This window comes from Liolophura sinensis, chromosome 6 (genome assembly GCF_032854445.1).
Source record: "Liolophura sinensis isolate JHLJ2023 chromosome 6, CUHK_Ljap_v2, whole genome shotgun sequence".
Lineage (NCBI taxonomy): Eukaryota > Metazoa > Mollusca > Polyplacophora > Chitonida > Chitonidae > Liolophura > Liolophura sinensis.
In genome coordinates, this window is record NC_088300.1 from 29,712,614 (window position 1) to 29,727,855 (window position 15,242).

Genomic DNA, 15,242 nt, shown 5'->3' on the forward strand with positions numbered 1-15,242 from the left:
GTTACTTCCCCTCGCAGATCACTTCCTGTAACAGGTGGCGCGCGTTAGCGATAACATTGTCAGAAAATAATCATGGCATACTGGTTTCACCGAAATCCTTTAAAAGCAACAACTCCTTTGACATTCGAACTAAGAGGGGTATCAACAAATGAAAAGACGAGAAAAATATTCAGGTAATATTTGTAATGATGTATGATAAAGGTTTGAGTCGGGGTATGTTGAACTTGTCTTTGATGATGTTGTCACATGCAGACATCACTCAGATATTCTTTCTGTCACTTGCTGATGAATCACGTAAATTAACAAATATTCGTCTAGAACAGCAAGGCAAGTGGATTTTCGTTGTCCGATTAGAATGAAGTTTTAAAATTTGTGTTGATCAAGTTGAACGAGGCATATTTTCAAATGGCCTGAGTTTTACTAATTAAAGTAATCGCTTAACTAAAATTAAAAGTGAGCAAAGACTCGCTCAATCATTCGCGTTTCAGAGGTCTTTGCTCATGTAAATATGCCCTTGACAAATAAGGTGTTGGTTTTGTTGCTTCTGTCTTGTTCATGTTTCAACTTTTGCCTTGCACCTGGTGACTAATTCAGCAAAGTTAAAGAATACAGGAAAAGGAACTATAAAACAAAGATTATATTTCTATGCCAAATCAAGAAAATTATTCCCTGGAATTTTTGTAAAAAAAGAACTTCATTTGGGGGTATTTTTATACCTGTCAATTACCCTTCAATATTATGCATATTTTTCGTCAACAGTCATATTTTTTCAGAAATTATGTTATCCTCGATCTTGCTCAGAACTCGGTGAACACCCTCGAAGTGCCTCGAGCTGTGTGACTACACTGTGGGCAAGGTGACATGCACACAGATACTGCATGGCTTCGCCAAACCAGCTTGGCACGTCCTCCGCGCCCCCACATCCTCCCCCATTCAGCTTGTTCCCCACACCTCCCCACCATTTGACCAGACCCGTTTTTGATCTGACCCCCACAGCCTTCTTTTTAAACAGGGATCACCATTGACGTCAAGGCCTCAAACTTCTTAATTTCTGGACTGACCATGGGGTCTTAAGAAAACTGTTATTTGAAGCCATTTTTACCCTCCAAGGTGAAATTTGAAAAATTTGTTTTTACTGTTGTGTGTTATAACACATGATAATCTGCACATTACGAAATAAAACCAAAGCGTTTCATGTAATTTTTAAATGTACTTCCATCACATGTTATATTTCTGACATTCATTTGGTTGGTATTCGACTGACAAGGTAAATGTCAGAATGTTAAAAAAGGAGGGAGATCACTTAGCTCACTGAATTACCTGGTGACTAGTTCAGTTAAATAAAGTCATCATTATTTATAAATGTTTAATATTTATTTTTCTCCACATTTATTCTTTAAAGGAGAAGAAAACCTAAAACAATGACACTATAGCCTGAAAAGAGCACATTTGGTGAGCACAAGAGCAGGTGGTGCCTGCTGCATAATTTTGCGATTTATCCTTGCCATACATGTAAAGTCTGGCAAAGTTGGCATGAATTGCTGAGTTCATCGTGTCCTCAGTCTTTAACACCCTGTAATTTATGCTGGGGTTATGTTGCCTCTCAGCTGGTGAGAGTTGTTAAAGCTGCCAGATTGTTTGTGTAAACTCAGAACCTAGGTCCAACATTTCGGTTTCCCAATCGTCAAGTGAAAAACAAACTGTACTGTTCGCTACCTTCTGGGAAGAAGAGTTCAACCGGAAATGTACGAACTGCACTTCGGCGGTTTCCGACGGCAATTCTCCTCCCAACACAGAAGACTCGTGGGCAAAATGGAGTCGCCCACAGTGGATTTTGGTGCTGACTTTATTTATAATTTGTCATCTTGAGGTACATATTAGAATTTTTTTTATGGCATGCACCTGGGAGGAAAAGCATACTCTTTGTGTGATATTTAATTTTTCTTCTCCTTTAGCTTGAATGTGAACAGGCTAATGTTTGCAGTCTGTTCCAGGAGGGTGCCTTGTTTTGGTGTTGTTTAATGCCATATATGCAAGAATTTTTCACTTATACTATGGAGTCAGATTTATTGGTGGAGGAAACTGGAGTACCTGGGCTAAACTACCAAACCTTTGGCAATTTAGTGACAAACCTTTCAGCGTATGCTGTACATATATGCAGTATCGGTGGACTAGAGGTCTTCAATGAACGCGGTACTGACAAAACAGCAGTACGTATGTTTTCAACTGCTTATTTTCAACTGTCACTAACTGTCACCTTGACAGTTAGTCACCTTGACAGTTAGTGACAGTTGAAACACTTTCACGTCATGTCCATGAACCACCCCTCAGAAGCTGAAAGACATCTTGACAATGATCTTCTAAAGTTACTGTTTTCAGTTTATTTATTTTTTTGATTGGTGTTTTATGTCGCACTCAAGAATATTTCTCTTATGCAACGTCACCCAGCATTATGGTGGGAGGAAACCGAATAGAGCCCAGGGGAAACCCATGACCATCCGGAGGTTGCTGGAAGACCTTCCCACTTATGGCCAGGGGGATGGTCGTGGGTTTCCCCTGGGCTCTGCTCGCTTTCCTCCTACCATAAATATTCAAATGAAATATTCTTGAGTACGGTGTAAACCACCAATCAAATACATAAATAAATACACTTAGGGCCAGAAAGGAAGCATGAGCTTGTTTTCGGTTTACGTTGAATAGTACAGAATAATGTCAGCACTCTTGACTTGTGCTAAAAATCTTCTTACTTTTCAGTGATTTGCGGCAGCATAGAAATAAACTTCTAGAGTACCTGACTGACCCAAATCACGATGCCCATTCAATTGAGACCACCATAAATGATTATGCGGCACTACTCCAGGGACTTTATATGCCTTTTGGAGATGAACCTGAAAACAAACTAAGAAGAATCATCAAGTTTCGCTGGACTGACAGTCTTCTTGGAAATGCCACAAGGTACATGTACAAACATTTTAACAAATCTGCAGCGTTCTGTACTGACCAATTCACATCTGATTTTTCCCATTTCTTTGTAAAAGTTGATGGGACAAATTCAGTTCATATTCAGTTATTATCGGGAGAAAATTGCATTTATTTATCAGTGGATTAAAAAATTTAGGTTAGAACATATGAAACTGTATAGCATGTTCTATACACGTATACATGTATGTATGAATTTCATTGTTGGCATTGCCATGTTTGATGAAAGGTAAGTCAGTAAAGTGTTACTGGTAAATACATACATTTATTTATTCTATTATTAACTCCTCAGTTGCACTTATTAAATATACTGTTAAAGTTTAACTGAGTCTCATGTGTTTTAACTCAAGAGAGAATGATGGCAACGTGCACGTATGTATTAGTAAAGATAACTAATATGACTACATTTTGCTACACTAACATTGTCAATATTAACAATATTCTTTGTCATTTGTAGAGAGGCAGAGGATGCAGTCTTTGAACATGTGTCAATGTTGATAAATGTGGCCTTGTGGTACACAAAACATGCAGCTAAGATTGCTGCCAAAGAAGAGTAAGTACTTTTATATCATTTTTAGTCTGATACTTGATAGATGTATTAAACATGAACATGTAATATTATAAGACACCAAGTACCAATTTCTTTGAAATACTTTCTTTAGTTGTCATTGATTGATGGCCTGTGATTTTCATGGAAATGATCAAACAGTAAGTTAAAATGAATAGTTAATAGGAATCATATAAAATTATTACAATGCAGTTCGCTTTTTGATTTAAAATTGAATGTCCTCACATCATGTGTTGTCCTATTTTTGCTTCATTTCAGACCTAATATGGAAGAGGCTAAAGAAGTTCACAAATGCCTCAGAACAGCATCTGGTATATTCACTTATGTGAAGGTAATACATGTACATTGTAAATTGACCTGTTCACTGAAATTGTATCGATGGTCTTGGCTTAGGGGGTGTTGATATGTTGTTCTTTGTTGTGAAGATAAAGTGGTCATTAGCCATTGTGAACTGTTTGATGTCAGAAACATATACCTGTGCCACTGAAAATTAGCTTTTCATATTGTTTTTTCTTGAAACACTTCGGTAGCATAATGTGGAACTGATGGAGCCTCAGAGTTTTTGCCTTTATAAATGTTTGGTATATGTATTAAAAAGTGATCTAAAATTTTACCCATGACAGTGTTGCACGTTTTGCCTGATTCTCACAGTTTCATTAATCTTAGAAAGCTGTTTTGAGATCTCTTAGGAAGGTAGTATCATATCTGACTGGGAAAATGTAAGGTTCAAAATCAAGAATAATTTTTATGGCCTCTGTTTGCCTCTGAAATTGTAAATAATTCTGAGAAATGTTAGTTGATTTACTGTATATCACTGATGAAAATTTGATTATCAGAGCTTGTTCTATGGTAATTTGTCCTGTAGACTGAGCTTGTACCTAAACTGGCAGAGTCAGTTGACAGTGCTGTGGATACAGACAGCAGAATCCTGGATGCGTACATCAACCAGTGCACAGCAGAGGCTCAAGAAGGTGGGTCATTTGGCTGAAGGATCTCTCTTATTGTAGTTGATCGACCTTTGACCTTTGATTTTTCATGCTTGAATCCACCTTTTGCTGGTTTATGCACAGCTGTAAGTGGGGAGATTTGTCAGCTGTGTGTGTTGAGTTAGAGAGAAGGATCTACTTGTGTACACGTAGTATCTTACACTGGAATTCTAGTTAATACTGAAGACAGGTACTTTTGTCAACTGCCAAAAGGTAGAATCATGACCTAAATAATTATAATTTCTGCAGAGCAGGTGAATGTTCAAGCCTCTATGCATCATTATGGTCAGAAAACTGTCTTTACTGTCTTTTTTGCTAGTATTTTATTTTTTTGCATTATTGATTAATGATGCATCTAATTGTTTCCAGTAACACTGGCCAGAGCTATGGAACTGAAACACTCAGCCAGTTTGGTGGCAGCCCTGGCTTATGAAACCTCACAGATATACAGGAGGGCAGGTAGGATCATTTATAAAAAAAAACTTACTTGAATGATGGAATGAATGATCATGGTTTAATGCCACTGTGGCAGCAATGCTGTCATATAATGCCATTACTTCAGGTCACATTGTTGGATGATGGTTTTCACTGAACTCTGCCTCAGTATGTCATAAAGCTACAATCAAGGAAACAAAAATATTTTCTGCTTAGCGATAACATCTTTTTGTACACTTCCAGACAAAAATGTGAAGTACATGTATTTATTATGGATTCATAAATATTCTGTTTTTTTCTTTAACTTAGATGATGCTCTAGCCAGTTTGGATGCTAAAACCGTTGGCAAATGGAAGAAGTACTGTGCTCTTAAGGCTGACTTTTACATGTCTTATGTAAGTAAGCATTGTGTATAAACATCATGCGGGGAAATTTTAAGTAAGAATTTATGTTTGTGGCTGTTGATGATTTTTATCTTATTACACCCCTCATGTAATATGAATTAATATGTTTTTCTTCCAGTTTCAAGATAAATCAGACATAAGTCCAGTAATACTAATAAACTTTTCTGAACTGTCAATAAGGAACATGAAATTGACCAATCATAAGCAGTAAAGAAGTCAAAAGGATGTCTCACACATTGGTTACAAATGTTTGAATTTTGTGATGTGATGGCACCACGATTGCTTTCACCAGGAATGGAATGAAAAGTAATGTCATGAGAAGGTTTTGTGGGATATTTTATGTAATATCATAAGTGCTGTTAAAGTCTTAGTGCATTTAAGTATAAAAGTACTACTCGTATGATGATGGAACCTTTGTATTATCTAATTACAGGCATACAGTTTTCATGGAGAAGCCCTTCTAGCTGAAGATAAGTGTGGGGAGGCTATTCGTTGTTTACAAGAGAGTGTCAAGCGTAAGTGTTACACAAGCTAAGCATACTACATGTATCAGCTTTGAAATAAATATTAGAATTATGATACCAATAAGCATGTCATTGTTGCATTCCGCGGAAGAATATTTGAAGATACACAGGTAACTGGTTAACCTGGAGTATCATGGAACATCTCAACTCTGTTGCAGGAAACCAGAAAAGAAAAAAAACCTTATTTGAAGATTTATAAGAAAATGCACTGATATCTTGTTAACTTAGAGTGCTAATAAACATCTCCACTTTTAGAGTTCAGTTTGAAGTTGAACCTGTAGCTAAGTGTTTTGTTTGTGACAGTGTATGACCAGGCTTCACGGTTGGCACAGGAATACGGCACTCAGAAGGGACCAGGAACTTCAGCACGACCTCTCAATCATATCTTCTTCAGACGCCTTAGACCCATCGTTAAGAGAACCCTGGAAAAGTGCGAGCGAGAAAATGGACTGATGTAAGAGCTACAGGATTAGCTTACCGCTTCAACCTTTTTGTTTTCTCTAGTTTTGTTATTTATTTTTTCAATTGTCGAAAGCTCATGGAAACTTGTATGTAGAATTTAGCATGTTAGAAAGATCTGATCTTCCCTCATGCTTCAGATGTATAGAAACTTGCAATGTTAAATATTATCTTCCTTAATTTTTTCTGATGAAGTTACCAGAGTATAGTTTCAGTGTTTGGTTTTTTTTTTCTTTATGATTGCTATAAGTATTTGACATGAAGGCTTCTCCATCCCTATGAGAGAAAGAAAAAGAAAATAAATAAAAAAACAAAAAGTTTTATTGTTTAAAGTTGTCTTTTTTATAAAGTTGTCCTAATATTTATGCTATCATTGTGGTTTGGCATTATATGTGTCATTCTTATATTTTTATGACCAAAGACTCTTCAGCATTTGATTTATGAGGGTTTATGAAACCATAATTTATTGCGTACATTGTTGGGATATTGTGTATTGACATTGTGTTTGTCTTTGCAGTTACCACCATAAGGTACCGTTTGACCCACCTCAGCTTGATCTGAAACCCACCTATGGCTTAGTGAGCCCTGTTGAGTTCCAGCCTGTTCCACTTAGCCCATTATGGAGCATTGATGTTTACAAGAAGATGGATACAAAGACAGCTGTCAAACCTGACCCCAGAGAGAAAGAAAAGGTAAGTCAGTGTGGGTGAACCTGAGGTTATGTTCATCAAAATACAGATTTAAAACTGCCCTCTGGTCCTCACTGGCTCAGGGTGTGTATGTGCTGATTAGCAGCAAAATAAATAGATACATTAAAACTTTCCTCTAATAATAAGTTGACTTGTTCCAATGACAGATATCAGTGTAGGCTTCTGTAAAGATACAGTTATTACATGGCTCAGATAGTATTGGAAATGAAATAATTGAAAAGAACAACAAACTATGCTGAAACTATGCTGAAGATTACATGGAGAGTCGTTATGGTGTATTTGAGGAATTTGCGATACTCTGGGCACTCCAGTTTCCACTACCCACAAACCTGACTATCAGCATATAAAGTGCAAAATTCTTGTGTATAGCAGTAAACATCTATTGTATAAATACATTGTTCTGGTCATTTGAGATCTGTTCAGTTCTTTCTATCTTACCTTTTTGACGACATGTTAGCTACTCTTGCCAGTGAAAACCTGGAGTTTGACCTGTTCTCATTTGCTGTCAAAGCTGTAAGGAGCGAAAACCATTATTTCCTTCCATTATATAAGAACGACATTAAACCCCAAGCACTCACCCACTCCTTCCATTATGAAGTAATTCTGTTTTCACATTACTTTGTTGGTCATGAATCCTGAAGAGTGATGAAGAGTGGCACATCTCAGTCCACGTGAATGTCATTCTCACAGTGATAAGATCAGAATAGTTGACTAAAATGCATTCGCCTTTTATGTGAAAAAATACAGTCTAATGTAATGTCTTTTCTAATGTAAAGATAATGTAATGTAAGGATTACACCATGGAAAGGTACTGCATTATTACTACATTGAAAGACAACTTGTGTGGGGGGTCATTTTTATTTTTTCTTTTCGATGAAGAAATAAAACTAATAACAGTATTACCGTGGCCTTTGTAATTAGTTTTCAGTAAGGTGACATAGAGTCAGAAGTGCATCAGGTTTAGGGAAACCTTATTTGAGTGATGTACAGTTTGGACATATTGGGAACAGCATGGTCCAAACCTCTGAGTTGCAAGTTAATGATTAACAATTGTTAAACCTGGGATTAATATGTTATATTTATTAGTCTTAGGTTAAACAAACTGGAAACATGACAAAACAGATCAGGGGGTGGCCATAGTGATAAAAGTTGTGTCATATATTAAAATGTTAGCCCTTTTGCAGCTATAACACATACACAGCCATATAAAGCATTTTTATGTTTATTTTTAACAAGAAGTAAACTTCAGGTACTAATATTTTTTGTTTAATTTTTTGAAATAGTTAAAGAATATTCTTGTCATCTTGTTCTTTTTGTTATTTTCACAGAAACCAGAGAAGGAACAAACTTTGCCACCAGTGAAAGAGAAGGAATACCCCATGAGTGATAAAGATCCGAACACGAGTAGTGGCTGTGTCATATCATAATGTGTGACCATGTGAGTTCCTGTATTGGTTTGGGTTGCTTATCATCTAACCAACAAGTGTATATAAAAATGTATTTGTCCACCAACACCCCAATGTATGCTATTTCTTGTATGTTATACATTATATAAATCTGTAAATTGTTGTGTTTATGTAAGCAGAAGTTTTTAATTAGGTGTATATAATAATGCTAAAGAGTGAGGCATGTTATAGATGACAGCTGAACAGTTGGGCATATGTGTGTATGTAGTATAATTAAACAGTGACGGCATGTTATATATATGTATAGGAAAACTGATGGTATGATATACAAGAAAGCTGAAACATGGGTAATGACAGCATTATATGTACAAAAACTTCAAGGAATACAGAATCGATGTTGATTGGCTGACACTGGGAGATAGTGTTTCATGGGTTAAACCCTCCAGTTTTTCTCATGCTTGAATAAATCTGCCATACTTAAAACAAAAGCCTGAACTTGCCTATCTCTCACTCCAGCCAGTCAGAATCTATTCCGTATCCCTTTAACAATGACAGTATGATATATGAGAAAGCTGAACAATGAGAGTTTGATTTATACAAAAGCTTAACACTGTCAGCATGTTACATACTGTAAGATAGCTGCTTAATGAGGGCATTGTCAGTTGGGTCTCTTGTGCTTAGGTGTGAAAGTAACACTTGCTGACTTGGCTGATAACTTCCCAAAGACTTGGTGGAACAGTTTGTATGTACATGGATACCTTTTGTATAATCCAACACAAATATCTCTTCACTTGCCCATTAATAAAATGTAAATGCTATAAACATATGAGAACAAGAAATTGTATTCACTTATGCGTATATCTGACTGTATATTGACTTGTAAGTTAGTCAGAATGTGTAGTTCTCATATAATCACAGCTCTGGCATACTGTTCTGTCTGTTATGAACTAATCCAATGTTTTCCCCAAATTGTAAAGCATTTACTCATTGTCATTTAACACATCTTTGTAAAGTTAAATGTGTTTGTTGTCAGTTCCTAGACATCATGAGCAACCACAGGGGTTAAGTTTCAAAAACCATAAATGTAGCTTACAAAGGCAAGTTTAGATTGGCATGTATAAAGACGTGTATAGGTACTTGTCTATATTTTAATGTCATTATTATAAAGTCATTGTTAAATTATGTGAATGTGTCCAAATTTTCAAGTTCAAGGGTACAATGCTACATTTCATCTCTACAAAGATTACATGATGAATTTGACAAGGTTGACAGTGAATACAAACATATCTGTCAAAAAACATGAAAAGATGGCTGTATTTAAATGGAACAAGAAATGTTTTATGTCTAAACTCTTCAGGCTATGCTCAACTTTTATTTATATATGTATATATATATATATATATATATATTTTTTTTTTTCTAACTAAATTTATATAGTCACGTCTAGATGTCATCTTTCTGGATGGTGCCATTTTCTTTAGTGTTTCTGTATCAAGTCTGTACTTCTGTTGTTAGAATAATGTTTGAATGTCTTATTGATGCATGTAATGTATACATGTAGGTGCCTTTTTACTCATGCAGGTATTTTTATATGTAACTAGATAGTGATTTGGTGCGTTTTTTTTTTTTTACTTATTATTTTTTAACAAGGACACTGGTATATGTGTATTAGACGCTCTTCTTTAGAAGTTTTCTTATTTGTTGGAATGTAAAAACTATTACCGGGATGCATTAATAATTTGTAATGTCTCATGGCATTTAAGAAGCTTTTTAAAGTAGCCCAGGTTCTAAATGTTCTGTTTTAGTGGTTATCAACCCCTGAATTAGTTAACTGTGATAGCACTTCACTATTGGGCAAGAAATGCAGGGTCTGAGGAAATACTTATGACATCCAGTTTGTTAATGTTTTCATAATTCAGTTTTATGAGGCCATGATTAATTTGATAAACAATTTGGATGCTGTAAAGTTAATGTGCCCGATCTACATGACAGTTTTCATCGCTTATATTCATTTTTTGCCTGGCCTTATTTTGATTAAAAAGTAGGATCTGGCTTCAGGAAGGAATGGTAAATATGTAGATATGTATGTACGTGAACATTCACAAATAACTTAATAAAGACTTTATTGTCAACTGAAAGTAACTGATTTTTGTTTAATAATTCACTTATAAAATATACTTCAAATGAAGTTATTTGTTGCAGCATATTTAGACACTCACCTGAGGTATTTTTTTCATTTTATCAAGAAATCTGGGTCAGTTCATGCCAAAGACTTTAAAAATGGTACTTGTTGCTTCCTCATTTGGGCTCAGCTCTGATAGATTAGAGTAGGGAAATAGGACTAGTTTAGCGAGTGTCAGCATAGTTTGACTGTGTGGTGGGGTCATGTCTGGTGTCTTTGGCATTATACTTCACTGGCAGCTGCACTGTGGTGATATGGACTTGCCGTGCCGCAAGAAGACACAGTGCATGCATACAAACATAGCGACACCTCGTCATCATATGACTAAAAAATTGTCAAGCACAATCTAAAACCTGAAGCATACATGCATACATACATACATACATTCATTTTATCAATCTTGAACCTTAGGACAGGTCCTAACAGAGAAATGCTCAATCTGTAACTGGAAAGATCTGTGACGTGCACCCTTGGCACCATTTCAAGGTCACAAGTGTTCCATTAGCTGGTATGGCAAGGTCAAATGTGGAAACTGCCCCACACAATGGTTCTTGTGCAGTGCTTGAATCAAGTGTTGCAAGTGATTCTTACTTGTGAAAGCCTCCTGCTTCTTATTGGAAAAAATTATCAATGGATGTTCAAGTACTTAATATTTACTTAGAATGCCTAATAGCCTCTTGTTCCAATTGAAGTGGTATGGATTCAGGAGAAACAATCACTTGCACCAAACAAAAGAACCAGTGGAGAACCAGTGGTTACCCTAATTCTTCAACCATTTCAATCACCTGTGTAACCAATATTTTAAAATATTCTGAGAGAATTGTGAAGTGCAGAGAACTAATTTGCACAGTTTTTACGAAGCTTGGATTATTGACCCAAACATCATTTTTAGCATCATTTTCATGATTTATTTATTTATTTGATTGGTGTTTTACGCCGTACTCAAGAATATTTCACTTATACGACGGCGGCCAGCATTATGGTGGGTGGAAACCGAGCAGAGCCCGGGGGAAACCCATGACCATCCGCAGGTTGCTGACAGACCTTCTCACATATTTCATGATAATTGTATGCATAAATTCCAGTGGACAAAGCGCATCAGTGGTTGAAAAGGTTGAAGATTTACAGTAAGCACTTTGAAACACTACCTTTTGAAAATTACCCTCAGATCTGTCAGTATATTGGAACTGAGTGGTTGTCATATCTGATATCTTCAACAGAGCACTCTATGGAGGCAGCGAAAACCATTGGGACCAGTCTGCTACATGACAAAACTAACTGGTTGAAGAATTTGTGCTCTTGAATATATAAGGTTACAGGAACTGCCACATTTACCAAGGTACATGTAGCTTGGGGAACCTTTTCTGCATAATGTAAGTCAGGCCAGAGCTGTGTAGTCTAAGGTTTGTTTCTGCCTTTGTGATGACAGTTTCAGGGTGAATGAGTAACCTAGTACTCACATAAAGAGAACATTGGACAGTCCAGCTTGGACCTGAGCCATCCTTGCACTGGAAAATGTATCCAGTGATTCCTGGACAAAAGACTCAGCTACAACAACGGGTTGACACATTTTTAACATCAAAACTTCATAGTTTCACAATAGTGTCCTCAAGGACCGCATGTACGTTGGTTGTTCCAGGATACCAACTTGTTAAAATATATATTGCCAGCAAACAACTTCACACAACACATCTAGTTCAAGTTTCTGTGTATATTTTATTTTTCCTAAAAGATCATCTGAATTCAGTTGATAAGAAAAAAAATGCTACACGTGTCAATTTTTAAATGTTCCATCTTCTTTGATGCTGTCCCACAACACTTCGCACCACTAACAACAACAACATCACAAGCTCATGTCATAGTGAACATGGTTGTCCTGGTAACTAGAACATCAGGCTATTAACATCCAGCTGCTGACAATTTCATACTGCAAAATTCATTAGAATTGATTTAGAGTGATATCTAACAGAAGAAGGATCCAAAATACGAGGTAAACCAGTGTGTCTCTAACACTACAGCAAGTGTATATTTATCAGAATTTCAGTGTAAATTGTAAAAGATTTAAAATTCTTTTTCTACTGTAATATATAGAAATCCGAAGTAAACCCAACTTGTGAGCTTAGTAAAATCTAACATCAAAAATTGTTCTCTCATTAAAACTAAAACAATTCAGGTGGAAACAAAAAATATTCCTTTATATATTTGTACATGGATGACATTTCGTTTATATAATGTTACTGCAATATACAGACAATTTAAGGTACCCTTCTATGGTAAATGCTAACATAAATAACTACATGTCACATCACTTGTGAAACAGTTGCAGGAAAACAAATCACAATACAGCGAACATTCAACATAGTAGTACACAAAATTTGATTATATCACTATAAGTGGCAAGAAAACTTTGAGACCAAAGCAGAGACGTAGCTCCTCATTACAACACAACTCTACTGAATATAATAATTTAACAACAGCCTGCACAGTATCCCCAATTGGTCAGTGAGATTGCAGTTATGGGGTTCCTCATACTCAGTTACATGTAACAATGCTAGTTATCATTATACATAAATAATACATGTAGTAGTAATGATAATGTTTCATCAACGGTAACATTATCCAGAATAATAAATAATGACATACTTTCTGTACATAAACTACCATGAGCGGAAGAAAATATCTAGGGAGTTAACATTAGTGCTAATTTATAGATAATAGAAAAATATGTCCAGGGTGTTTCACAGAAGCGTTCCTACAGGTCAGACTATGTATGAATTTGTTTAAATTACAACAGAAGTAAAGTTTTAACATCAGTAAGTTTGCATACATTCTCTTTACAGTTTTCACCATGACAAGTACAGTATCACCTGTAGTTATTATATAAATACCATCATAGGATCGAGACATTAATGAAAACTAGCCTTCACAAAAGAACAAAACTGCTACAAAATCTACACACCTAGTCAACCCATCCAGGGTTAGCAGTATACTACACATGAGCTCTTAAGTTACATAATTAACATAAAAATTTTTACTGCTAATTTAAAAAGGCCATACTGAAGACATTTTTTGTCAAAAATACCTATTCTTTAAACACATCAAATTCTCTTTTAACCAAGAACAGCTCAAATTATTGCCTTTCAGACTCAAACTATATTATTACATTGATAGGAAACTTTGACAATAGTACAAAGCATCCTGGCACATAATTTTTATGCAGGAATTTTGAACGGTAATGGGTACTGACAAGGCTGACTGTTTGTGAGTCATTCTAAAATATTACCAAAAACTCACTTGCAATTTTGAGCTGACTGATTTAAAACAAAACTCTTCTGTATAATCTCTTTAAGACTTTTTAAAAAAAAGATAAAGTTCAAATTCGTTTGGAGACAGACGTCATGTGTTTTCTTCCATTACCTGTAATAAATCTTACATGCACATGTATGTTATCCAATTTCTGATTACAAACAGCAGATGTAAGAATATTCCATGAAATTTAAATCAATAAATTTACAAAATCATTAAACATTTAACAACTGTGTAAAAAAAAAAAAGAAAGGAAAAAAAAAGACATTGGTTATATATTGTTTTTCATCTGTAAATTATACAACTGCAAAACTTACAACACATCCTTTACATGTACATGCATGTACACAACAAAAATGAAATGCTGCCAATCATACGTACCACAGCATGAACCAAAAACCAATAAATCTACACATTTACAGAACTATTTACACAATAATAAAACTGTTTACAGGTCACAAACTTAAATCCAGCAGGATATAATGGCATCATCTACATGTATATGTACTCTCTTTCTAGCCCTCCTGCTCTGGCCATATTGCTAGGGGCAATAGAACTATGGTTAGTGGGTGCCAAACTACTTAAGTGAACTATTTACACATCATATTTAATACAATATATATCCATCTTTTTTTCAGCAAGTGTAACCATCCTCATGAGAAATAACACTACAAAGCTTACACATTCCAAAAATAAGGAAAAAAAAAAACAAAAAAAAACAATTTGCAGTGTCATTCATGTATCTCTTTCATGCTGATGGCATAATTTGATTTGCTATATAAAAATCATAGCAAATATCTTTGGAAACAAGTGGATTTTAGCACTATTTATTACTATATTTACATAAAGGTCAAGTGCTTCTGTACAAAGTTTTAGTAAGTGAATGTTGGAACCACCAAAAGCCATGCTGGTCAGTCTAAGTTAGCACATACCACATATGAAAGTCTTTGTTGTGGTCTCATCAGAGTGATACCAGTTCAGCAGAAAATAACCAATGTTAACATTATAATTCCAATTCAGGTATAGGCGCCCAACTGTTAGAATAATGACTTAAGAATGGTACAAAGTTTCGTGTGGTCTAAAGACCATTTAGTCTGATATCAGGACAACACTAGTGCAATTATTTATTCCTGATTTATCTCTTCAATACACTTATGAACCTGACCTGAGTTTGCATTAATCACAAGAGATTTCTTGTATTTGACATAGGTCATCAGCAGAGTTAAAACATGCAGGTACCCTTGATGGCATTGGCATTTCAGAATTGATCTTGTGGAATTAAA

At 35.4% G+C, this 15,242-nt stretch overlaps 1 protein-coding gene across 1 annotated transcript; it reads left to right on the forward strand.

Annotated features, from left to right (window-relative positions):
* Positions 1–60: 60 nt before the first annotated feature.
* On the forward strand, positions 61–9,835 carry LOC135466811 (BRO1 domain-containing protein BROX-like). Its single transcript, XM_064744512.1, has 11 exons — positions 61–173; positions 2,755–2,955; positions 3,437–3,532; positions 3,806–3,878; positions 4,413–4,518; positions 4,903–4,992; positions 5,278–5,363; positions 5,806–5,887; positions 6,200–6,350; positions 6,873–7,047; positions 8,394–9,835. Exons 1-11 carry the CDS (start codon positions 73–75, stop codon positions 8,490–8,492), a joined length of 1,260 nt encoding a protein of 419 aa, XP_064600582.1. The 5' UTR covers positions 61–72; the 3' UTR covers positions 8,493–9,835.
* Positions 9,836–15,242: the final 5,407 nt, after the last annotated feature.

Excerpts from the sequence above, each read along its gene's own strand:
- LOC135466811 (XM_064744512.1), top strand. The coding sequence starts at position 73 with ATGGCATACTGGTTTCACCGAAATCCTTTAAAAGCAACAACTCCTTTG. Across the intron at positions 174-2,754 it reads AAGACGAGAAAAATATTCAG|TGATTTGCGGCAGCATAGAA; the intron begins GTAATATTTGTA and ends CTTACTTTTCAG. Across the intron at positions 7,048-8,393 it reads ACCCCAGAGAGAAAGAAAAG|AAACCAGAGAAGGAACAAAC; the intron begins GTAAGTCAGTGT and ends TTATTTTCACAG.